Source organism: Tachypleus tridentatus, chromosome 1 (genome assembly GCF_004210375.1).
Source record: "Tachypleus tridentatus isolate NWPU-2018 chromosome 1, ASM421037v1, whole genome shotgun sequence".
Taxonomy (NCBI): domain Eukaryota; kingdom Metazoa; phylum Arthropoda; class Merostomata; order Xiphosura; family Limulidae; genus Tachypleus; species Tachypleus tridentatus.
The window spans coordinates 131,776,702-131,803,106 of record NC_134825.1 but is presented as its reverse complement, the minus strand read 5'-3'; the positions used below and the strand labels follow the sequence as shown (position 1 = coordinate 131,803,106).

The 26,405-nt window shown below is 34.4% G+C and overlaps 1 protein-coding gene across 8 annotated transcripts in view; it reads left to right on the top strand.

The window, feature by feature from the left end:
* LOC143224073 (uncharacterized) overlaps nt 1-26,405 on the top strand; it is a 141,920-nt gene that overhangs the window by 3,811 nt on the left and 111,704 nt on the right. For 7 of the 8 annotated variants that reach the window (XM_076452540.1, XM_076452554.1, XM_076452544.1 and 4 more), the window contains exons 2-4: nt 8,945-9,055; nt 12,285-12,485; nt 23,031-23,218. In XM_076452540.1, the coding sequence (XP_076308655.1) occupies nt 8,957-9,055; nt 12,285-12,485; nt 23,031-23,218 (488 nt within the window). In that variant the 5' untranslated portion in view covers nt 8,945-8,956. Of the gene's footprint in view, nt 1-7,263; nt 7,324-8,944; nt 9,056-12,284; nt 12,486-23,030; nt 23,219-26,405 lie in introns of all 8 variants that reach the window. The other variant, XM_076452550.1, reaches the window with a different exon arrangement.

The following is a 26,405-nucleotide window of genomic DNA, read 5'->3' as shown; positions in this document are numbered from 1 at the left end:
AGGATATTCTTCTGCTGTTGAAAACAACCAACTGATAGCATTACTGGAAAGAAACCTGTGCCATACTGTTTGAAAAATGACAAAAGAATTGGGTGTTGGTATTATCACAATTTCAGACCATCAAGCAAATTGAAAAGTGAGAAAGCTCTACAAGTGGGTTCCATACTAACTTAGTAAGAATTAGAAAAATTGTTTTGAACTGTGCTCCATCTAATTTTGCACAAATGACCCATTTCTTGATCAAATTGTCACCTGCGAGGAAAAGTAGATCCCTTGTGACAAGAGAAAGCAATTTGAGCAATGGTTCAATCATTATGAGGTTCCAAAATGCTTCCCAAAGCTAAAGATTCACCAGCAGAAGATTATGGTCACTGTATGGTGGTCTGTGGATGATATCCATTACAGCTTGCTCAACCAGGTTAAAATATCACTACTGAAGTTTACTCTTAAGAACTGGAAACAATGCATAGAAAGTTGCATGAAAAATACCAGCACTATTCAATTGAAGATAACCAATCTTGCTTCATGATAATGCCAGCCACACATTTCTCAAATGATGCTCTAGAAGCTCAATAAATTTGGTTATTAAACACTGCCTCATTTTCCTTACTCCACAGACCTATTGCCCACTGATTACCACTTTTTTCAAGCACTTGAGCAATATTTTAGAGGACAAAAGATTCAACAATAGACCAGTAGTAGAGAATGGCTTTAAAGAATTTTTTAGTTCTACGACTTCAGCATTTTATCATCATGATATAAATAATTGTTTCTCATTGGCAAAAGTGCTTAGATTCTCTAGGTTCCTATTTCGGTTAATAAAGTTTCTTTTCATTTTCTATTTCTTATTCCCCTTGGTGTGGATTCCTGTACGTGAAAGGAAGGTTCTATTCTTTTAATTTACCTCCTCTGGGATCTAAACATACACCCAGATTTGCTGTGTGTGGTGACCCATGAAGGGGAAAAGAGGAATCTAGTGGTTGAGGGGTCTAACCCTAACACACCACTTTGTCCTTGAATTCCTGTAGATGGGCAGCTTTGGGTTGCCTCCCCCCTAGGGTTAGTCAGCTGGTCCACTTGGGCTAGGGTCAGCCAAGTACCACTGTTGGATGTTCTCAACATGTTTTGTGGACATTGTATCTGATGCTTGTGTTTGGGTATAGTGCTCACAAAACCCTGGTGTTGCTGCAGTGTTCTTGTTTGGCATTGTAGTATGTTCCCTCGTAGGGTTCCATGATGGTCAGGGGCCACCGAAAAATTCCTTTTTTTTATTATGGATCCTCCAAATAAAAACTTAAATAAAATAGTGAAAAAACAGTCCACAGGTAAATGACCATGTCTTGAAGATTCAGAGCAGCCATCTTCAACCTCTGTAACATCTGTACCTCATTTTTTATATTACATTCTCTTTCAAACAAATCTTTAGGGCAAATGTCTCCTCTTTTTTTTATTCAGAAAGGGCTAGAGGGACTTGCTGGCTATCCAAAGTCAGTCAAAAAAGCATCGCTCTCGTTACATATTGGTGGAGGCATCCATATCTCAACACGTTAAACTCCTCTTACATTCAAAGGTGATTGGGGATATACCTATTGTGGTTACTCCCCATGCTACTTTGAATTCATTACAATAAGTTATTGTTGAAAGGGATTTGAAGAATATTCCTGAGTCAAAGATTCTTGCTGGTTTTTTCACTCAAGAAGTTTCTGCAGTGAGGTGTATATCCACTTGCAAAGATGAAATTATGATTCGGAACAATGTCCTCATTTCTCATTTTACCATTTACATCACCACATCCACCTGCCACCATCAAGGCAGGTTATCTTAATTTCAAGGTACAGCCATATATTCCAAACCCTCTTAAATGTTTCCAGTGTCAACAGTTTGGTCACTTGAACACATCTTGACGTGTGCTCATTATGGTGGCATGGACCACAATGCATATGTGTGTGAAACAGACCCTCATTGCATCAATTTCAATGGCTCTCACCTGTCCTACTTTTGTTCTTGCCCTAAGTGGTTGGAAGAAAAATAAGTGCAGCATTTGAAGACGATTCAAAACGTTACTTACCCTGAGGCTCAAAAGTTGCTGTCCACCACTTCATCTCGGACATATGCTGCTGCACTTTGTTCCACTACTGCAGTGGGAGTGCAGACAGATATTTTTGTGCCTCCAGAACAGTTGTTCTCAAGCCAAATGAAAAGTCTTTTGACCTACATGGTTAAAAAAGTTGAGGAATCAACGTCAACACCCATCTTTGTCCCTAACATACATTCCAGCAAACCCCAGGATCCACTTCCTTTGGTTATGGATACAGGCATTTTTTACAGGTACTTCTTCTTCTCCCACCTCAAGATTCAAAACAGTCATTCATTCATGTCCTCAGTTGCTGGGATTCTTTTCTAACAACAAACATCTTCCAAATCAACCCAGGGCAGGATCTATGGAGGTTGACAACCTCCTTGAAATAAAGACAACAAAGAAAAAAAGACATGTTCATAAACAGAAGGGCTCTCCACCTAATTCACGTACACATGAATAAAAATGGCCACCTTGATACAATGGAACTGTTGAGGTTTACGTTCTGTCCTGGATGGCATCAAACCACTAATTGCTTTCCACCATCCTGTATGTTTTTCCTTACAGGAAACATTTCTGAAACCTGCTGATACAGTCACTTTTCAGTTCAGAAATGACAGGCTGTGTGATTGCCACCCCTCCATGCATTTGTCGTTGTTGGTGAATCAGCATGTGCCCAACCTGACTTTGCTGTAGCCATCTGTGTTTCCTTGTGTTTCCTTCGCTGTTTGTTCTCTCTACCTGTAGCCTAGAGAGACCAATGATCAATCAGACCTTGATGCTCTCATTGAACAGTTGCCACCTCCCTTTTTGATCCTGGGGAACTTTAATGGTCTTCATACCCTCTGGGGAAGTGCTGATATTGATGGGAGGGGTCACTTCATAGAGTGTATGCACTCTGATAACAGCCTTTCTCTTTTCAGTATTGGTTCTTGTACTTATTTTTGCACACCTAGTCAGTCCTTTACTGCTATTGATCTTTCAGTTTGCTCCCCTTCACTATTCTCTCACTTTTCATGGAGGGTTGATAATAACCTATGAGACAGTTATCATTTTCCTATCATTTTGAAAGACTGGTTGTGGTTAATGCCACCTGACCTGTATGCAATGGAGGAAGCTGGATCAAGCCAACTGGTTCTCTTTCACTGCTTTTCCAGAATTTGATCCTGCCATTGTTTGTAAGTCATTGATAGAAGACACATCTTCCACAATATCCTCATCCATGGTGGAATCCTGCCTACCACATGGCACAGAAGGCTTAAAAACAGACCTGGGATACTTTTCGCAGGTATCCCACACTTCAAACCACATTGCTTTCCAGCAGGCCCATGCACGTGCATGGTGGGTAATACATCAAAGCCAAAAATGTGTTCTTGGGTTAATTTCACAACTAGCATATCTTCTATCACCAGATTCGAGATGTCAGTGGGAAATATAATTCTGTCTCCCTCTCGATTTTGCTTTCTGATAGCGAGAAAGTAGCTGATGCCCAGAGCATCACAGATGCTCTAGGTGGAAGCTTTTGCCAGGTATCTGGCACTTCTGCATCATCTTCCACCTTCTTAGCCATCAAGACTTGGGCAAAGCAGTCACCTTTTTTCCTTTCGAGTTGAGTGTCTCTTTGACTGTAAATGCCCCTTTACACTGGTGGAACTTAAACTGGTTCTTGATCAATCTGACAGTACTTTGGTTGAATCTGATTATATACACTACAAGATTCTGTTCCATCTATTTGCTGCTTCTCTTGCTGTTCTTCTGATTGTTTTTAACAGGATCTGGCAGGAGAATGTTTTTCCTGATGCCTGACACCAGGCTATTATCCTACCTTTTTCTAAGACTGGGAAGGATCACAAGATACCTTCAAACTTCTGCTCAGTTGCTTTGATGAGTTATCTCTGTAAGACCCTAGAGAGGAGAGTTAATACTTGTCTTGTTTGGTTCCTCGAATCAAACAACCTCCTCTTGCCCACCCATTGTGGGTTCTGATGACTGGGCTCCACCAGGGACCACCTAATTTGATTTGAAATGTCAATCAGAGAAGCCTTTCTCAAAGAACATTTTTTATCAATATTCTTTGATATTGAGAAGATTTAAGATACTAGATGGAGGTATAGCATTTTGTGAAACCCCCATTTATATGGGTTACGTAGTCATTTGCCCATATTTAATTGACAGCAATTCCAAGTTCATGTGGGTTTAACACTTTCCTGTTCTTTTCCACAGGAACTTGGAGTCGCTCAGGGCTGTGTTTTGAGTATCACACTTTTGAGTATAACGATTAATGCCATAACTGAACAACTCCCTCTTATTGTTGCAAACAGGCTATATGTCAATGACCTTCACATCTCATGTCAGTCGTTGAACATGAGGTATGCTGAGCAGTAGATACAGACTGCCCTTAATTGTTTACTGAAGTTGACCACAGCAAAGAGTTTTAACTTTTTTCTCTCTAAAACTGTTTGCATGTGCTTTTACTACCAACAGGGTATTCACCCTGATTCTGAACTCCATATCGGTGAAGTTGTGCTACCTGAGACAAAGTTCTTGGGGTTTAACTTTGATCATAAGCTGACCTTTATACTACACATTAAGCAGTTACGAGTCAAATGTGCAAGAGCACTGAACATCCTCAGTGTCCTCTCTTCCACCACTTGGGGAGTGGATCAGTGTTCTGTGCTAAAGATATATTGTGCTCTTATTCAATCGAAACTAGACTATGGGTCATCATCAGGGACGTCAGCTCTGCACTGGGGCTTTCTGCACTTCCCTTGTTCAGAGATTATACACAGAGCCTTATGAACCTCCTCTACACCTCTGCCATTTGCAGCTCTCTTCACTGTATGATTCGAAACTTCAATCCTTACCACAGCATCCCACCTGGGTTTTGTTCCTTGGTGGGCCATGCTTTTTCAGAACAGACAATCTGCCATTGCTCCTTTTGGCCGTCCTATCTAGGTGCAATTGGATGAATTGGATCTGTCCTTGGATAACATTGCAGTATCCATTGGTCAGCCCATCCCACCATGGCTTATTACAGTCCCCATATGTGACCTTTCTTTAAGTCATCTGAGAAAAGCAGATACTCCCGATTGGAAGTACCGTCTTTTATTTACTAAACATTTTTCAATCTTTCCATTCCAATTTATACGGATGGTTCCAAATCAAGTGTCTCTGTAGGCTCTGCTATGGTTTGTTGCGGTTCGGTGGTTGAGTGCAGAATCCCCTCCATAGCTTCTGTGTTCATTGCTGAACTGTACGACATTTCTCTTGCCCTGAATCATATTAAAGCTAAGCAGTACTCCAACTGCACTATTTATACTGATTCGCTTAGTTCTATACTTGCCTTGGAATCGCTACACGTTGGCTCACATCCTATTCTCGCTGATATTCAAAACCAAATGGCCCATTTCTCATTAACAGCTACTTCAATCCAGTTTTTCTGGATACCAGGCCATGTTGGTATTTGCGAGAACGAGCTTGCAGACACATCAGCTAAATCTATCTGCTCTGGCACTATCACCACTGTGCCTATTCCATACATGGACTATGGTCCTGTATTCAAGGCTCAGCTCAGTGCCAGCTGGCAGTCGACTTGGAGTGAGCAACGTGAAAACTAGCTTTTTCAAATAAAACCCTTTATTGGACTTTGGCCATCTTGCTTCCTTAAGGATCAGAAGGAGGAAGTTGTTCTAATTAGACTATGCATTGGTTGCAGTTTCTTAACTCATTGTTTTCTTTTATCTGAAACTGATGCCCCAGTGTGTAGTCTATGTAACACTCAGATCACTGTAAGCCACATTTTACTTTCTTGCCGTCGTTATGACTCTCAACGATGGCACCATTTTAACACCATTTGGTTCCAAGGTTTGTCCGTAATATCAAACACTGTTATTGGTGATGGTAACACTGTCCATTAAATAACTCGACACAAGTACTGAAAAGATCAACTTCAGGTGACTATCGCTGCTGTTTGAACTACCCTTTAGTCATCCTGGTGAGTTATTATTACAACTTTGCTGCATATCTTTTAAAACTTTTATTACTTTGCTTTTTGAAATGGCCATAATGACAGATAACCCGGAAACAGGACTGGAAAGGCCAACTTCAGGTGACTGATGGTGGTTCTTGTACTTACCAGTTAGTCTTCCTGGCGGGTTATGATAATTACTGTTATGCTACAGAAAGTCCTTTACAACTTCTCTTACTGTAGTTTTTCTCTTAACATTGTAGACTGGATGTCAACATTGGTTTTATGCTATTTTTGTTTTTAAATGCTGTTTTGTTTTACCTTCATTTCCTTTTATGAATTTTACTACATTTACTTTACTTTTATCTTTTTACTGGACATGTGGCAAGTTCTTATTACAATTTTGCTACATGTCTTTTAAAGCTTTTATTACTTTACTTCTTGAAAATGGGCTTAATGACACATAACCTAGAACCAGGAACTTGCAGGTTTGACAGTGGGCTTCACTTCATGGACAAGAACTATTTTTTGATGGGATGTAATTCACTTTTGTGTGAATATGGATACCCATCAGAGTTCTGCTTTTTCAGAAGGAGATAACGGGAGCTTCAGGAAGTATCTGTTTTGGATGATCATTAAGCTGTAGATGAAAATGTTTTTTCAAAATTCGTGAAACGTTCCCAAATTTTAATTCATAGGTAATAATAAGAGGAATTCTATTTGAAAGTTTAGCAGTCGTATGATTTAGGATATTTTCCACTGGGTAATCTATGACGACAAGAAAACCTACTTGTAGAGAAAATTATGTGTAAAAGTGGCTGGTTTGATAGAGAAAGTACTATGTAGAGGAGTGAACAACATTTCAACCTTCTTTCTTAGTTTCTTATCCACTGTCTAAGTACACCCTATATGTTCCTACACTGAGTTACGCAACTGCCTTCAAACGTGTGGTCAGCTATCGGTCAGTTACCTTTTTCTTTCTTCGTGAACCTGACAATGACCAAAGTAGGTTGAAATGTTTTTCACTCCTCTACATAGTGCTTTCTCAACCCATACCAGTCATTATTACATATATAATTTTCCACTGGGTGTTGTTAGCCTTATTAATTTGTCTGTTAATTTTGGTATCTTTTTATCCTCTTTGTATCATGTTTTGTTTCAGATCCTTGGTGTGTTTTTTGCAGTTTGTTTCATCTAAGCATATTTTCTTTATTTTAAGAGCTTCACTATAGGAAATGTTTCATTTAGTGTGAAAGGGGTGACAGCTTTTATTGCAAAGGTATTGTGTAAAATTCACTTGATTGTTTTGTTAAAGGAATTTTTGTGTGTGATAAACTCTTAAAGTAATTTAAGACTGGCTGTTCAAATGAAAAATATATCATCTATATAACTTTCCCACATGTGAGGTTTTATGGAGCTTAGTTGTAAAAGCTGGATTTCAATATGACCCATAAAAATGTTTGGATACGTGGGAGCGAATTTGGTACCCATTGTAGTACCATTAACCTGAATACAGCACTCGTTATTAAATTCAGAGTTTTTCAAAGTTAAAACAGGGTTGGCAAGATCAGTTACTGTTTGAGATTCTGATGAGTTAGAAAGGTTAGATGCGGACTTTTGTTTTAAGACTTCATAATAGTGTAATTGGGCTAAAGTTGACACCACAGTAAGAAAAACTAAATTATTACCAATATAAGGAAGATAATTTAAAATTAGTGCTAGATTTGGACAGGGATGCAATTCTTGCAGATAAAATTATAGAATAAGCACAGACAAGTTTTAGTGATAAATACAGTAATTATATCAATGAAAACATACTAAAGTATAATAGCAACAATAAAGAAAAAATGAAACCCATGTGGTTTAATAAAAAGGCTGCTAAAGTAATCAGAGACAAAGCCCATACTTGGCAAAGATATTGGGTAGTTAATGGCAGAATAAATATTATAATTTAGGCTATTTGTTTAGGCTGTGGTTGAATGAATTATTTGCTGTAGTTACAACTGTTTCTCAGGACTTTTATCTGTATAATGTGAACTGTTATCTTGGTATATTGTTTTAATTGTGTGTGAAAAGTTTATTTTCAAGTTGCACAAGGTACCATTGAAAAGGTAAAGAAATATTATTTGTTTCTTCATGGCCTGGCATGGCCAAGCGTGTTAAGGCATGTGACTTGCAATCTGAGGGTCGCGGGTTCGCATCCCCGTCACGCCAAACATGCTCGACCTTTCAGCCATGTGGGGGCGTTATAAGTGACGGTCAATCCCACTATTCGGTGGTAAAAGAGTAGCCCAAGAGTTGGCGGTGGGTGGTGATGACTAGCTGCCTTCCCTTTAGTCTTACACTGCTAAATTATGGACGGCTAGCACAGTTAGCCCTCGAGTAGCTTTGTGCGAAATTCGAAAACAAACAAAACAAATTGTTTTTTCATAAATATTTATAAACCCTGGTGACAAGATTTTTGTAAATGTGAATTTAATGCATAAGTTCAATTAAAAAATGATTTTCTTTCTGTCAAGTTCTTAATGTGACATATTATTTCTTGTGCTTATAGTAAATTTTTAAGTTTTGTCACTTGAAAATTATAAACTAGTTTGTTACTTGCAATTTCAGATTGACAGGTAGATCAGATATGGAAATTAATCACTCAAAGTTAGATGAAGAAAAATTGGATCTAAACTAATGTTATTGTTAATCATCTTCAATTTGTTTAATACTTAATTATTTGGAATAATGTCTGTGTGTGTTGGTAGGTTCCTATTTTAAGATTTAATTTGAATAGAAGGAAAATTATTACATATGCATGTATGAGGATTTTGTTTTTCTCTTCAATCTAATCAAATGTTATATATTTCTCTGCCTGGAAAATGTTATAATATGATTGGAAATACCAAAAATAGAATTCAGACATTATGGAAAACCCAAGAGATGCGATCAATCCAAGTTTGTCGTCACCTGTTCATGTACACATAGACCAGGATACTCCATTATATGTACACATTGTAAGAAAGGTCAGTTTATTGTTCTTACTAAATATTTTTTAAATAATCACTGCTGACTTTGACATAACTGAAACCGTCAGTAAATGTTTGCTGTTTTGGACTACGGAAAGATATTTACTAAGTTCATTTATAACTTTCAAGTATTTATATTTTCTTCATCTTTTTCTTTAATAGTTGTTAATTAATATATAGCATTAATGTATGTATCTTAAGATGGCTAGTATGAGTATTAAAACTTTTATTAAAACAGAGAACAACGTTTCAACCTTCCTAAGTTATACCACCAGTTCCAAAGTCATATGGAACAAGATTTGGAAGGTCATTGGGCAGTATATCTCTACCCCCTCTTTCAATCTTGCTCTTTAATAGTCAGGAAGCTGCTAATGCCCAGAGCATTGCTGATACTCTCAGCAAAAGCTTTTCTTTTGCAGTTAGCACTTCTGCTTCATATTCTACCTCTTTAACCTTTAAGACTTGGGCAGAGTGATCACTTCTTTCCTTTCGGGCTGATCGTCTCTATCACTATAATCACCCTTTTATGCTGGTGGAACCTGAGCTTGCTCTCCATCTGTCTGGCAGTACATCAGTCAGACCTGATGTTATTCACTGTGAGATGTTGCACCATTTCCCTCCTGCCTCTCTTGCTACTATTATGCTTGTTTTTAACCAGATAGGGCAGGAGAATTTTTTTCCTGATGCTTGGCACCAAACTATTGTTTCCTTTTTCCAAGCCTGGGAAGGATCCCAAGATTCCTTCTAACTACTGTCCAATTGCTCTGATGAGCTGTCTCTGTAAGATCTTACAGAAGGTGGTTAATGCTTGTCTTGTTTGATTCCTCATTTCAAAGAAACTTCTCTTGTCCACCAAGTGTGGGTTTTGACAACAGAGTTCCACCTTGGACCACTTGATTTGACTTGCAACAACAGTCAGGGAAGCCTTTCTGAAGCAATATGGCATTTTGCGAGACCTCCACTTTTATTGGTGGCATGGCCATTTGCCAATTTTTTTAATGGACTAGTTTTTCCATGTTTGTGTGGGTTCAACACTTTCCTATTCTCCCCCACAGGAACTTGGAGCCCTTCAGTGTTGTGTCTTGAGTGTCACACTTTTCATTATCAAGTTTAAAGCCATTACTGAACAACTCCCCCAAATTGACTCCATGTTGACAAGTTCCATGTTTCATGTCAGTCATCAGGCATGAGGTACATTTAGCAGCAGCTACAGTCTGCCCTCAATCGTTTACTGAAGTGGATCACAGCAAATGGTTGTACCTTTTATCTCTCTCTAAAAACCATATGCATGTACTTTTGCCACCAACAAGGTATTCATCCCAATCCCCAGCTCTGTCTCCTTGAAGTTGTGCTTCCTCTGGTCCTCAAAGCCAAAGTTCTTGGGGCTTATATTTTACCATTAACTGACATTCATTCCAAACATCAAACAGCTACACATCAAGTGTACAAGGGCACTAAACCTCCCTTGTGTCCTCTCTTGCACCTCTTGGGGAGCTGATAGATGTTCTATGCTTAATGTCTATTGTGCCTTAATTTGATTGAAACTGAATTATGGGTTTCTGGTCTGTGGCTCTTCCAGAACTTTGTCATTGAAGATGTTGAACCTCATTAACCATCAAGGGCTTCAGTTCTGCACAGGGGCTTTCTGAACTTTTCCAGTCTAGAGTTTGTACACTGAGTCTCATGAACCTCAACTACAGTTCTGTCTTTACTGTATGCTTCAAAACATCGATCTTTACCACAGCATCCCAGCTGGGGTTGTGTTTTCATTCTGCAGTGGACCATGCTTTTTCAGAATAGATGGCCTGCCATTGTTCCTTTTGGCACAGTTGGCAGAATTGGGTCTGTCCTTGGATGACAGACCTGTCTCCACAGGTCAGCCCATCCAACATTGGCTTATTACCATCCCCAAATGTGACCTTTCTTTAAGTTATCTGGAGAAGGCTGATATTCCCGATTGGAAGTATCATATTTTATTTGCCAAACAGTTTTTCATTCCTATTGATATAGATGGTTTGAAATCAGGTGACTCTGTAGGCTCTGTCTTGGTTTGTTGTTATTATGGTTGTACACAGGATTCCCCCTACATTTTGTGTTCACTGCTGAATTCTATGCCATTTCTATTGCCCTGGATCACTATGCAGTACAGAAACAATACTATTTATGCTATCTTGGCTCTCTACTGGCCTTGAAATCACTTCATGTTAGTTCTCATTTTATTTTTATTGATATTCAAAACTGACTGGCCCATTTATCTTTATCATTTACTTCTATCCAGCATTATGGAGACCAGACTAAATTGGTATTCATGGGAAAGAGCTCACTGACACAGCAATTAAGTCTGTTTGCTCTGGTGCTATCACTGCTATGCCTGTTTCATGCATGGATAAATGGCTCTGTATTCAAGGCTCAGCTTCATGCCAGTTGGCAGTTGATCTGAAGTGTTTAACGTGATAACAAGCTTTTTCAAATAAAACATTCTGTTTGACTTTGGCCATCTTGTTTTTGTAAGAATCAGGAGGAAATTATCCTAACTAGGCTATGCATTGGTCACAGTTTTAAACTCATTATTTTCTTTTATCTGGGACTTGTGCACCAATGTGTGGTCTGTGTGACACTCAAGTCACTATAGCCCACATCTTATTGTCTTGCCGTTGTTACAGCTGTGAGCAATAGCACCATTTTAGACAGGGGTTTACTCCTGATATTAGACAGTGTCATTGGTGATGACAAATGACCTCACAAATGTTTTTAATTTTTTAAGGGCCCTTGACCTTTTTAATTCTATTTACATTTTTATCCTATGTTGGGCCACTGTTTTTGTTTTAACTTAGTTCCTCTTTACAGTTTATAATACTGTCAGTTATTTTTTTTACTGGTTATTTGACACAGATAGTCTAGTTAAGTTGTGCCATAAAATACTAAATAACAATAACAACAATGATCTTCTGACAGGAGTTTTGGCATCAGCAGCAGATATGCTAACAGGCGTATATATTATCAATTGAAACTAAATTTAGAAACAAATTGCTTGAAATATCATTTGAAATTTTTTGGATATCTTTAGTAAGTTAGAGAAGTTAGTTGGAAAAATATTTTATACTTTGTGTTTAGTAATGAAGAAAATATTGCAAGAAATGTTGAAATAGAAAAATAGGAAGTTTGTGCCATGTATTTTAATAAAGTACTGAATAAATAGATGCACTATTATGTTTTCAATGTTTAGAATCTGAAACAGAAAGAAAGAAACCAAATATTTGAATCATACAAGCTGAAAGAAGAGCAAGATGGAGAGAAAGTAATGAAAAGAGATTCTATTAAGGATAGCAATCATAGGTTGCCAATATGTGGTTTAACAAGACTTCCTGAGACTTCAGAAAATGCAATACATTTATTGTCTAATATCTTCTCACCCTTTCAGAACAAGGTATATGACCTTTTACATTGTTATGTTGGGAGAATTAGTTATTGTTAACTTGTAAATAGTTAGTTCATTTAGCTGTGTGCAGTTATGTTTTTTTTTATGTTATTAAGTTTTAACTTTTCTGACTAGTTTTTCTGACCTTCATAGTTTTGGAAGTTGATGGATAAAGCATTTGTATTTTGTAATGGTGGTTACCATAATTATCTTGCACAGGTTTTTGTTTTTTTCAATTGGATATATTTCTATGTAAGTCATATTTGTTTCTTGAGTAACCAATTTTAAATGTAATAGGTCATCAGGCTCTTTACATCTGTTTTCTTATGTAAATGCAAAATGGTAAAAAAACACAAATCTCATATTATATTTCTTTATAAAATTTCTTCTTAAATATATTTTTTTAAATTAACTAGTAGAACTATTTACTTTAATGCTAAACAAAACAACTGAAGCTGTGTACTGTATTAATGAAAACTTGTAGTAGTTTTTTACAGTTCAAGATACTTATTATAGACATCCTCATACTTGTTACTTCTTACTTAGCCTAGTAATAAGTCTGTGAAAGCTAAGTAAAGAGACCTAAAATCAAAGGATAGTGTAGAAAAAAAAGAATTACCTTTTTTTTCTTACAGCAACAAAACTCTTAAGTCAATTAAAGCACCTGCATGTTCTTCACCCAGTCAAACCTAAAGAGAAAGCAGTACTGCATCCTAACATTTTCTTGTTTATACATAGTTATTTGTCAGCTGTTATAATGAATGTAGTTCCTCAGTTTTATAAAGATATGTTTATATCTAGTTTACATGTACATTCAACATTAATAAAAGTGCTGCCACTACATAAAGTTAACAGAACATACTTAAGAAAATCATTCTTATACTTTTACATTTTTTGTTCACAAGTATAATGTGAGTGAAAAAGAGATTTAAATATTTTAAAAAAATTGCCTGAAATACAAAGGTAGAAGACAATAATGATAATAAGAATAAAAAATGTAAAAATATAATTAATCAATACCTCACAAAAATAAAAAAATAAATAAAAGGAGGAAAATATGGATATTTACTTTGTTTCTTCTTAAAACTCCCCACACAACAAAGACTTCATGTGAATATACAAATTTAAATACAGGGAAATTCATGTGATTTTGCCTTAAAACATTCTCTATTTGTGACCGTGTAGCAACAGAAAGACTAAGAATGACAGGATATAAATTTTAAGGTCCTTTTTTTTCATTTTCTGATGTTGTGAAGTTGAAAATGGAAATTGAATTATTGGCAAATAAAATTACTGTCAAGAGTTAAACATTTGTCAGATAAAATTTTAAAATCTGGACATTTTAATACAGTTTAGCATAGGGCTTAAGGCAGAAATGGTAGCCATCTTTCATTGTTTCTTATTATTTGGCTGATCATGTATGACACCCAAAATTCTATATTTTATTCTCAGAGCATTTTGTCTTTTCAAATTAGATTGGCACAAAATTAAATTTGTTTACTTTGGTTTCCATTGTGCAGTTTTTATTTTTATAAAGCAGTAGATATTTACTACTATTTTTATTTGTGATTTGAAATCATTCAAAATTGTGTCAGAAGCAGACCAAAACCCTTTTTTATAAAAACATTTCTGTACAAGATAAAAACCAAGACTGTTTTTAAGCAAGAAGCAATTTCCTGACTTTTGAGAACAAAATACCAACTAAATAAAGTAGAGGTTTAAGAGCTGAAGCTTTAATAAAAAAAACTTAGCTTTAAGAACTAAATTCCTAACTAATATTTTTTCTTTACAAATCAAAGGTACTTGTAAATGAACTATATATTTGTAAAGTAATGCTCTAAACACTGTTTAGCATAAAAGTAAAGTTGAGAAAGAAGGTACAGTAGAATTTTCATTAATAGATGCCATTAAAGGAAGACATTTATAGCCTTTTTTTTTTCTACTGTTTGGAACCAAAATAAATATTGCAGTAACAGGCATGTATCTCAATATTCTGGATTTAGGGCAGTGTGTTTAATCTTGTTCTCTGTGTGGGCACTTAATGAATCAGCCAGTGGTTTTAGTATGTCTATACTGTATACAACTAAATTCCAAACATTCCAGAAGGATGACAATTATTCAAACGCTTGCAGTGTTTATTGAATCACCTCCGAACCATTATACTGTAATGAACATTTTCACACATTTAAAGTGCAATCTAATTAGTCAGGGGAATTCTCATAGTAAACACTGTAGGATACATGAGCTGATACATTCCACATTATATTCTTGAAGCAGAAGTCAAGTCAGCCAATTTCTTTGCTTCTTCTTTGTTACTTTTGAGTGTATCTTATTACAGTGTCATGTAAACAGTCTAGTGGCACAAGCAGTGATTTGTTGCTTTATTTTCACCTATTTCTACTTCAGTCATTGACAGTAAAATAAACACAGATAATAAATATAAAATGTTTAGCAGTTCAAATGCTGAAGAGAAGTGCTTTGAAAGTTTGTGACAAATATTAACCCTTTTGCAACAAGTTCATATATACACCTGCACTTGTTAAGTATTTACCCTATTATGTCTGTTACAGCATGTGTATCTTAACAAAATTTGACAGACTTTTAGTAAAGATTACAAATTTTTTGTACACAAAAAACCAGATTTTTTAATTAAGTATTTTTACAAAAGATTTGTTTGTGAAAAAATTGAATTTGGTTACTTGTGTAAGTGTGATTTCATGCTATGATTAAAAAAACTATTATTATTATTATTCCCAAAAATCTTAAATATTATTTGTATAACCTCTAAAACCTTCTAAATACATTTCATACATTTGTTTTGCAGTGAAACTAATTTTGTTTTTTATACCCTTTTTGAGTTCTGTTAACTGACCAACATCACAACCACCATAAAAAAAATTAGGAAATATAAGTTATGTTTTTCTAGACTACATATTGTAATACAAAAATACAGATGTTTAGTCTAAGTAACTTGTGTCTCATAATGCTGTATATTTATATATTTTGTTTTTATTATATTGCCCTTGTAGTGCCTGTCTTATATAACTTCCATTGATGTGGTACTCATGTGCTTCTGTTACATATCAATAACATAAACTGACCTTTAGTCTTCCCTGTGTTGGCTGTGTTTTAGCGGACTAGTATTTTGTATTATAAAGTAACATTCAAATTAGTGTGCATTAGATACCTGTGTGGATTATTACTATAAAGAACAATAAATAATCTCTTATAGCTACAACCTTTGAACTTTGTTGCTGCTGAACAAAGGTTGCTGAGCCTTTTAAAATTTTACATGTGGAGGATATCAAACAACACTTTTTTTTTTTTTACATTTTATATATGTATATGAATAATGAAAAAATCATAAATAACTACACTGGTACCACAGCATTCCACTATAATTTGTTAAGCTTAGTAAATAAGCTGTATGTAAGTTTAAAGAAAGTATAAAACTTTGATCAGACACAACCTACCTCTTTGAAATCTTGGATCAAAAGAATATGATAGTCTTATCACAGATTAAAATGTCTGAGAAAACCACTAGGACAGCATTCAGAACTGTCAATTGGTTATTCACATGTCATATATTGTAGTAAGGGTATATAAGAACCATTTCTAACGATGGAAAGAGGTGAATGGGGCCTCTGTTTTTGATTCAGTACATAAGCCTTATCTCGGCAAAATAAAAAAGTAGGAGGTTCTTATATTACATTCTATCTTGTCAATATTGATATATTTGAGTTCCTCATTTGTACAAAATTATAGACTTGGTATTTTGATATCATAAACATCCAATTTTAACCAGTGCTGCATTCAATATACTATGTAATTCACTAAATCTGTATTTAGATGTGTTCTTTTAATATTTACTTTTAAATAAAGGAATTAGCATGTGTAATATTAAAATTTGAATCATAAATTACAATTTGATTCCAAACATATTGACATAAATTCCTATAATAATAGTTCAATAAAATTTTGAATGTAAATCAACAAATGCAAAGAAATGGCCATTGACCTGTAACTTGCCACAAAAGGGTTAAAGATAAAAGGGTACAGCTAATCTCCCTTCCTGTTGAAAATGCTTCATCTCATGGTAATGTGTAACTTGCTACAATCCATGCCCCACATACACCAAACAAATTATGGGGTCCTAAGATTCAGAAATTTAGTATGGTCAAAGTGGAATCCAACTTTACATGACTATTTTTTTTATTTTAAGGGTACGTTGCTATAAAGGGTGCTTGGATGCAGTTGGAAGAGTACCCTTAATGTCATGATTCTACTTTATGATTTTTTGTTCCTTTAAACATTCAAATGTCTTAAAATACATTGATACGTTATTGTACCATACATTAATTAATGCACTAGCATATACTCCCTAAATAATGAAACTAAAATTCAGAACTAAATCTTAATAACTTCCTGTTTATTTGTAACAGTACATCTGAAACTCCACACGTAACTGATCAACTCACATTAACTTATCTATGCATGTGAAACATTTCTCCACAGTAAACCTTCAGTTGCTTGTTGTATTCCATTTAAATTAAACTAGCATTAACAGTGAGATAATCTCAAGGTTTGAAATCTATCTTTGTGCTGCTTAAACTCTACAGAATTAGATGCCTGGGTTGGCCTTGTAGTTTTAGAATACTGTAATTTCAATCTGCAGGTCTTGAGAGTAAAGCCCAATACCAAACATTCTTATCCTTTCAGCCATGGGAACATTATAATATGATGGTCAATCCCAGTATTTCTTGATAAAGAGCCTGAAAGTTTAATGGAGGGTACAGGTAGCCTTCCATGTAATTGGCAGTTCAAAATTAGGAACAGCAGCAGATAACTTTGGAAACTTTGCCATAAACAAAGGACAAAACCAAAGGGGTTCAAGGATCTCAACTGTAGAAGTATTAGTATAATGATTTGTCACAGGTAGATTGAAAAAAAAAAAGACGAGAATAACACAAAACATTTATTTTACTGGAGAAAAAATAGGAAGAATGCAGATAACCATTAAAGTGATGGAAACATTCCAAATAAAAAAATTAAAAAATAGATATGAAAAAATTTTATCAAGTAAAGGTAATTGCACAATTAAAAAATGTTGCAGCTAAAAGGTTAAAACATGAACAAAACTTTACCAACAAGTATTGATGGTTTCAAGTTGCCTGACTTCTGGAAAATGAAGAATATTGTCAATTCTTTTCTTAACGTTAGGTGTTTGGCAGTGAACATTATTCTAGATGAATGTATTGCTTTCACACCTACCTACGTGTGAAAGAAGTGGGAAGACAAAATATTAAACTATGTTAATATCTCCATATTTTGTCACATAACATTAGAAAATGTTTATTTATTGTTTTGTTAAGATGTATTTCTAAATATTGAGACAATCACCAAAATTAAAAAAATATTGCAACTTCACTTAGCATGTATTTTTAGCTGCACACTGTAGCCACCAATGTCACCTTTATTGAGCAGATGTTATGTTGTACAAGAAATAAATTGTATAAATAAAGTAAGTTTAAAATTACAAAATAATTTACATCAGAATTACTTTGTTAATAATTCTCCTAAAATGTGGTGGTTAAATCAATTAATGTATTTTGCATTTATTTTGATTTCATGAAAGTTCACCTTACATATAACATATGGATACATGAGTTTTGGTTAGCAGGAGAATTAAATTCTAGAAGAATAGTTGTAATAATACATGCTTTCCTTATCAGACGTTTAAAAAAAGTCTTAATTTGTTCATCACATTATGTTAGCACCCAGTACTATGAACACAAGATGTATGTAAACAATTAAGGGCACTTGAAATGTTTAAGAGGAATGAAATAGAAGTACACAGTATCAATCTCTACATCATTCTAATGGAAAACCACAATGCATAATATAATAGTGAAATATCAGAATGTTATTTGCTGATGTGTTATTTCACTGAAAAGGTGTAACAGAATTTCACTTATGCAGAGTGCCTCCTTCAGAATCCACACACTTGATTTTCATTGTATATGTTTGATTATTTTACCATATCGAAAATTTTAACAAAACTGTAAGCATTTTAAGTGTACAATCATAATGAAAAGTTCATTTTGGCAGTATATTGTGGCTGTGAAGGTGTATTAATTAAAGCTTATTATCATAATGGACATTATTTCAATCTATGTATGATGATGATAACATTGTCAAGTACCATTCTTATCCAGTGGAAGAAACTAAAGAGGAAAGCAATATTTAATTTTTTTTGGTAGTTTATGAAGGGAAAGAGAAAATACTGTCCACAAAAAAAATAGCATACATGAATGCACAGCCATAGCAGTGATGTTTATATCTTGATGCTGAGGCTAGGAATAGAGAGAGAATTTTGAATGATCAGGATTGGTTAGCTATTCAAAGCATCAATAGCTGAAAGTGACTATTACTTTCTAATCTACTTATAGGAAACAAATTTAGAATTTTTGTTTAGTTGTTTGTTTGTTTGTTGTTAAGCACAAAGCTACATAATGGGTTATCTGAGCCAGTGGGAGTAAATTTGCTAGGTTTAAAGAAATATAACAGTTAATGGTAATAAATCTAATACCAGTTACCAATGGTATCTACAACTGGAAATAATTGCTAGGAATTTGAAAAACCTCTGAAAGCTGAAAGGAGGCACAGCATTACCAGGTGGTTAGGGTGCTTGACTTGTAATCTGAGGGCTGCAGGTTCAAATCCCTATTACACCAAAAATGCTCACCCTTTCAGCTATGGGGAACTACTATGTGACATTCAATCCCAATATCCATTGGTAAAAGAGTAGCCCAAGAATTGGCAGTGGGTGGTGATGATTACCTGCATTTCCTCTAGTCTTACACCGTTTAATTAGGGACAGCTAGGGCACATAGCCTTCGTATAGCTTCTTGTGAAATTCACACACACAATAAAAAACAAAGCTGAAATGGAATTTTGACTTACACGTTGTATGGTATTTGGTGGATTAGAATCATATTTAGGCTTCTCATTCACACAGATGACCTTTTTTCATCTTACCTCGTTTTCTTTTATATCTTGGCTCCTCTATCGTCTGTTGACATGTATCACATTGATTCCAGTCATTACAGTAATTCTGTATCTGGAGAAGCTGTACATAATTATTATTAGGAGCCAAACTTAACATATAAATATTAATATGTTAAGAAAACAGCATGTAAGCAGATAGCAGTTTACTCTGAGCTCTCAAATTTAAAAGTATATTTTTTTCAGCTTGGATGATCCATTCAACTAAACTGTGGGACTACAGTTATTAATGTTATCCCAAGCTACTTCTAACAAGGCTACGTGACCCCCCTGCCAAGGCTTTGCGACCCTCTGGGGGGTCGCGACCCACCGGCTGGGAACCCCTGATCTACATGATAGAACATTTCCCTAGTTTCTATTTTAGGCCCTATTGTGACAAACAATAAAACACCATTCTTATATTTTCAGCTGTGACTTGAAAGGTGCAACTGAGTACCAAAATATCACAAAATAGCTAAGGTTTCCACAGCAAACCACATAATGTGACTTTCATTAGCACTTTAAAGTAGTTGACAAATTACAGAGGCTCTAATGTCATGATAACATACTCAAGCTGTTTCATGTGCTCAAAGTACTCTTGACTCTTCTGTTATCATCTAGCTCAGTTTACTAGAAGCAAGATCAAATGAACTAAGGTAGTGGAATTCTTTAAACACATCAAAGTATTCATTCCTGCTTGGCAGAGAATAAGCATTAGCAAATTCACAAATCTAAAGTTTACATTGAACCTGTGTACATTCTTTTGGCAGTTACTAGTTGTAATTACCAATCACTCTGTGAATATTGGATGATTCTGATCTTCAGCAGTTGGTCTGTCATAATGCTGGCAATACCCCTTAGTGTTGAGGTGTTTTATATAATGGGTGAATTCTGTATCTTTACAATATTAAGTGATGTTTGTTCTGTCCAGCCTATAATTTATTACATCAAATACAATGATGAATTCTGTCAGTAATATCCTGAGCTTTCAGCTTTCTCTGCTGACCAATACTTATAATTTTTGCAAAAATCTTTGATCAGCAATTTCAGGTGTGCTCACAAATATATATTTATTTACTTTTATGGTGTGGTTCAAGCAACACCAGCCATGCTACTGATTTTATTTGCTTCTACTTCACACATCATACTGATGATTGTTCCAAATGGTATCTTAACAGTTTGTCTGCCACGGTCACAATCTTTAACTGGAAATATATATGTTCAGAGTTTTGAGCAAGAAAACTGTTTCAGATGCTACTTTAACAACAACCCTAGCTAGACGTGCAATGTTAAACTGTGTTTATTGTTCACAATAAAACATTGCTTATGTATTAAGAAAATTTGTAAACAGTTCCTAATTCCATCTATTTACACTTGCTGTCCAGTGCTCTTATGGATGTTTCAGTCATTTTATGGTTTTACAAATGAGACACACTTCTCCTGGTAAGTAGACTATTAAAGTATATAACACCTGTAGGAAATCTAAATGTAAAATACTGGTATTGAGCCAAGATGTGTTACTTTCACACCAACAGTGATAAAGAGTTAGACTACTCTATTTAGTATGAGCATAGTAGCATTCACGAGAAAAAAGTCTGCGCTTACTCGGTGAAGTGGTAATTTATATGATAATGGTTCATACAGTGATAGATAAAGGAAGATCTTTAGTGACCCTTGTAACAGCTAAAACTCTACCTTGCACCTTTGTAAATTCAGAGGCACAACCAAATCAATATATTCTCCAAATATAAAATTTGTGCTCATGTGACACAATATACTAACAATACCATCACCAACTAAGTCTGCTTAATTATGAGGTTCTGGCTAAAACTTAATATCGACACTTCTGGTAAGCATGTAGCAGTGGGTAAGCAAAATTTATCCACCCAGTGTTGCCTGTCTTTTATGTGTTCTAAAGGAAACATCCAGCAAGGAGATTGGAGAATGCAGAATACCAGTCCCCATAGTTTGCTCTTTTAGAACATTGCATATTGCAAATTAGAAACACTTTAAAGTTTTGTACACATAAAATATACTCTATAAAAGACTAAGGTTTGTAATTGTTGCTTACTGTTATAAGAATTATTAACTTAGGTTTAACTTTTGAATTAGAGTATGTTTTCTAGTAAATAACTGAGATAATAACCCTATAAATTAAAAATTCTAATTAAAGTGAAAAACTAACGTGTAAGTATCAATCTTTAAGTAGTCAGTAAAGAGACTCAGTTAACTAACCATCTCATGTTGTTATAATCAAGAGAAAACTAATTACTCAAAATGTTAAATGTGATTCAAGGCTTTAAATCAACAACAGTGAACTCTCGATCTTATTGAAGAGGACTGTTGCTTTAAATAATGAAGCAACTTAAACTTTTAGTACCTCATTACACATATGAAATGCATATTTTTATATAAATACAATAATCACAAATTATAATGACATTATTTCCTTCCACATTTTTCACCAGAACTTAATATGTCTTCCCATCAGATGTTTCTCAACTTGATTAAACAAACTATATATACATGGTGATATATCATATTCTACATGATGTAAAAAACACAAAGTTACATAAAAAGCCATAATAAAGTGTCTCAAAAATCCATGTTTGGTATTTTCCAAAAATAATCTAATGTTGATCATTTCTTTCCAGACAAATCTTTTAAAGAAAAATTGAAAAAAAAATCACTGAATTACACTACAGAATCGGGAGTCAAACATTGGCCACAATAGTGAAATTCACATTATATCAGATATCAAACCATGCTTTATTGGGATTCTACTGTACATTTATTGATATTTCTTTATTTTTGCAGTATCACTTTCTCAGTGTAAGAGAAGTTCAAACTAATAGCAGTAAAACGATAATACCATTGTATATATTTATGTCCAAGTGTAACTCTATGAGTGATAAATTCAGTTTGATAATGAGCATGTAGTTTAAATTGCCAAAAAACAAATTGTATCACTGTTCTGGTAAACCACTAATTTATTTAAGTTATTGATAGTGTCTGTCCATTTGTATTGTATTTTTAAGTATTGTTTTTAACTTTGAAAGATTTTGGGAATTACATAATACTTAAATGCTCTTTAGGTTTTTGCTTTTGGATATTTTACATTTCATAAGAAAATCTATTAATGAAGTTTCCTTATGCAAATTTTAGTGTTTATGTTCTTTTTCTAAGTTTTTGCAAAGAAAATATTGATTTAAACCAGAAATTTCTTTTCTTTTCCTTCTTTTTTGCTTTTCAGAACCCAGTGTTTCACCAAAGTTTTAACAACCCTCATATGGGTCAAGAATATTGCATTCCTGATGTGAGGTCTTATTAGTGTGTGTCAAACAGTGTGTGCTATTCTATGTTATAGATATTTATAATTTTAATCTTGAATAAAGGTAATAAAAGTATTTTTATAATATATTTGATTTACTTTCATCAACACATTTCTGCTTTTTATATAGTATATCAGTAGGTTGTTATTTTACCTCATAATGATAAATACCTCCACAGAGTGAATTGGAACAAACTCAGCTAATAGTCAAGCAGCAACAAAATGAATTTGCAAAATTAAGATCCCTTCATAGTCAGCAGGAAGATCAACTAAAGTTGTTTCAACAGGAGTTAAACTTGCTAGAGAAACAGAGCATGGCAGTGCAGTCTTCTCTAATTCTGCTTCAATCGCAAAGTGAAATTTTCAGGTTTGTTAACAACTGCAGGTTGTTAAATGATATTATAATAATGTAACCATAAAGGTAGTTTTTAGTTTAACATTATATGTTTATATACAGCATTTATAACTATTCTATAAGAATTTGATCTATTAAATTTTACCATTGAGTTTCAGACATGGTGATTTTTTTTTGTAATCTTACAAGGAATTACAACAACAAAACACTTTACCACAGTTTCTCTTATTGTGAAAATATATATATATATAGCAAATGTTATGTTAATATGTTTCACTTAGGATTGGGAACATAATTCCAGAATTAAAGTTTTATTTTTAACAGTATCAGTATAGCTGAGTTAGATCCAAAGATTCATTGAGAGACAAGAAAAAAATTACAGAGTTACATGTATATTTTAAATATAGCTACTTTTGTTTCATCTAGCTTACATATGCAAATTTATCAGAAGAAAATGGACTATGAACTATGAATCAGTAATGTCAGTTATGATTATTTTCTAGGTGTCAAGTGTTACTATTAGGACATTATTAGTGTATATTTTGTAATAATAAACGCATTAAAAGATAAGCTGGAATTAGACTATTTGCAGCAAGTTCAGTTAGATGTTTTCATAAAAGACCAACCTAGTTGATGTGATTCCAAATAGGTGCATGTTGCTGTTGTTTTTTTTTTGCAAGAATCAAATTATAAAATGATAATAAATTTTAAAAGTTTATAATTTGAGTATTGGAAACAAAAAATGAGTTTATTTGTTAATAATCTGTCAACTTATAATCTATTCACTGCCAAAAGAAATAGTTTAGCATAAATTTCAGTCTTTGTTAACTTCCAGAAAATTACAGTTTGCAGGTTAGTTTTCTAAAATATTCTGTTTTCAAAATGCTACACACCTCTGTGCACCACCTGCATACTGCTGGGTGAATTCTTATACATGCCTGAAGTTTTGAACAAAGCTCCAACCCCATCATATATCAGTGTATATTGGGTCAATCTCCACTTACAGTTTTCCATCAGTAAAAGAGAAACACATTCTATGTGTATATTGCTTTCACCTGAATGTAGTATCATTCTTTTCTCAGCATTGCTTGTCCTCAGACTTTTTTTTTTCATAAGATTTACCAGAATTTTGTGCTTATTGTTTTTAACCTTTCTTCTATGTTTTTTCATCTAGTCTGTCCTGCATTTTCTTGATTATATGAAAAAACAGTGCTAAAGTTTAAGCTTATTAACTAGAATGTTGATTCACTTTATCTTTGTTTTGATTTTCTTTTAATTGATATGTCTCATTGTTTAATCCAACATGTGGGTTTTGTCCAATACTCTTCAAGGGTATCATTAGGCTTATGCATTGCTGCCATACCTTGATTATCTTATTTTTAACTAATAACAAAAATGAACTATCACAACAGCAGTTTCATGGTATAACTAGATTATATTACCACACCTGCTTTTGCTTCTCAATCCCTCTTCCTGATGTGAGTCAGGTAGTCCTACTTTCTTCACTACTTGGATTCCATAGATATGTCTTTGGTTTGTTTGATTTGCAGTAATTGTTATGCTGAATTTCAGGCTCCCTTGTTATATTAGCTTCCTTCACCTGAATATTTTCTTTTTTTTTTTCCTTATCTCCTCCTTTTTTCGTCATCACAACCGTATTATCTTTAATGTGGAAACTTGTGCATATGTGCTTTTTACCTTTTTCTTGATTTCCTTCTGTTTTGTCCCGTTTACCATAGGTTTATTTTCTGGGATGTACTTTTTCAAATTACATTAATTTGTGACTTCTGCCTCTCATAATCTTCTCTCTACAAGACCTCTGTCTTACATATTTTCTTTGTGATGTAAGTATTTTGGGATATTTCTTATATGTTGGCTTGTTACTCATTTTGGTTTATTCCCTTTGAAACTAGACAGCCCTACTAGGTTTTCTCAGTCTTATAAGGTCACCCACTCATCTGTTACTTGTGATCATCTATGATATCTTTTGTTTTTTTATGGCTTATCATTACATATCTTGGAGTCAGTTTGTATCTGAAGTCACCCCTTGGTCCAGTTCTGTGGGAGCTCTGTTTTCCCACTTTGTCCCCTGGTGGACTCTCTTTCCTACAACCTATTGAATTTCTCTGGTGCTTTCTGAGGATATTTTCCTGTACTCCTGTTCTCTTCACTTGTTTCAAAAGCTATGGAAAAAATTCTTCAACTCCACTCAAGACAGCATTGGGGTTTAATTTCTAATGTTGATGGGTATTTGGCTCATTTTCTACTTAGTCTGAAAGTCACTTTTGTCAAAGGCAATGTTATATTGAGAGGAGATTGAATCCTTTTCAGTCAGTGGTGTTAAGAATAATCCATTTTTTTGACTTAATATCTTTGACAGAGGTTTTTGCATATTCCACAATTGCCGTTGTTGACAACAGTCTTATTGATTACCATTTAATTACTGGTCCCCAGCTCTCACCAAATTTCTCATATCATTTTGGGTAATTGTCCCAAGTAACCATTTCATTTACCTAACAGGTAGATCAAGTTATGTGTTCTTTCTCTACACCTGTTTGTGACTCTTATATGCCATACATACCTTTATATGAAAGATTAATTTTTGCTGCTGCTGACCTACAGACATCACAGATTAGAATGATTTCCACTGTTTATCCACAGACCATTTTCTAATTCTCTCTATGTCCTCAGACCAGTTCTTATTCAATACTCTGTCAGACAGGAAAGAGGTTAAATTATTTTCTTAGATTCATCTTCTTACTCTTTCTCTCTGTCAATCAGATTTCACTCATGGTCATGTTCAGGGATGGTCTTGAATGTTTTGTTGCTATTACTTATATCTTTAGAGACATCAGACAACAATTTAGTCTGGGCACTTTATTTGAATGTGAGATATTTTCTGTGAGTCACACCTAATCAGGTTTTTCTTTACTATATCTTTAGCAGCTTGTTCAAACTGCCTGCTGGAGGTCATTGTGCAAACTGTTATGTGGGCCTCCTCCAATACTATTATCTAGCATAATTTGCCTGATCTGGTAGTCTCCTCATCTGAGTATTTTTTCCTACTCCATATAGCTGTTTTAGCCATTTCTGCTATATTATCCAGAGGGGGAGAGTGGGTGTTATATTTTTACCTTTGAGGGTCTCTTACCATGTTTTCATAGGATCCCACTCTTGCAAGTGTTGTTAGGACAGATGT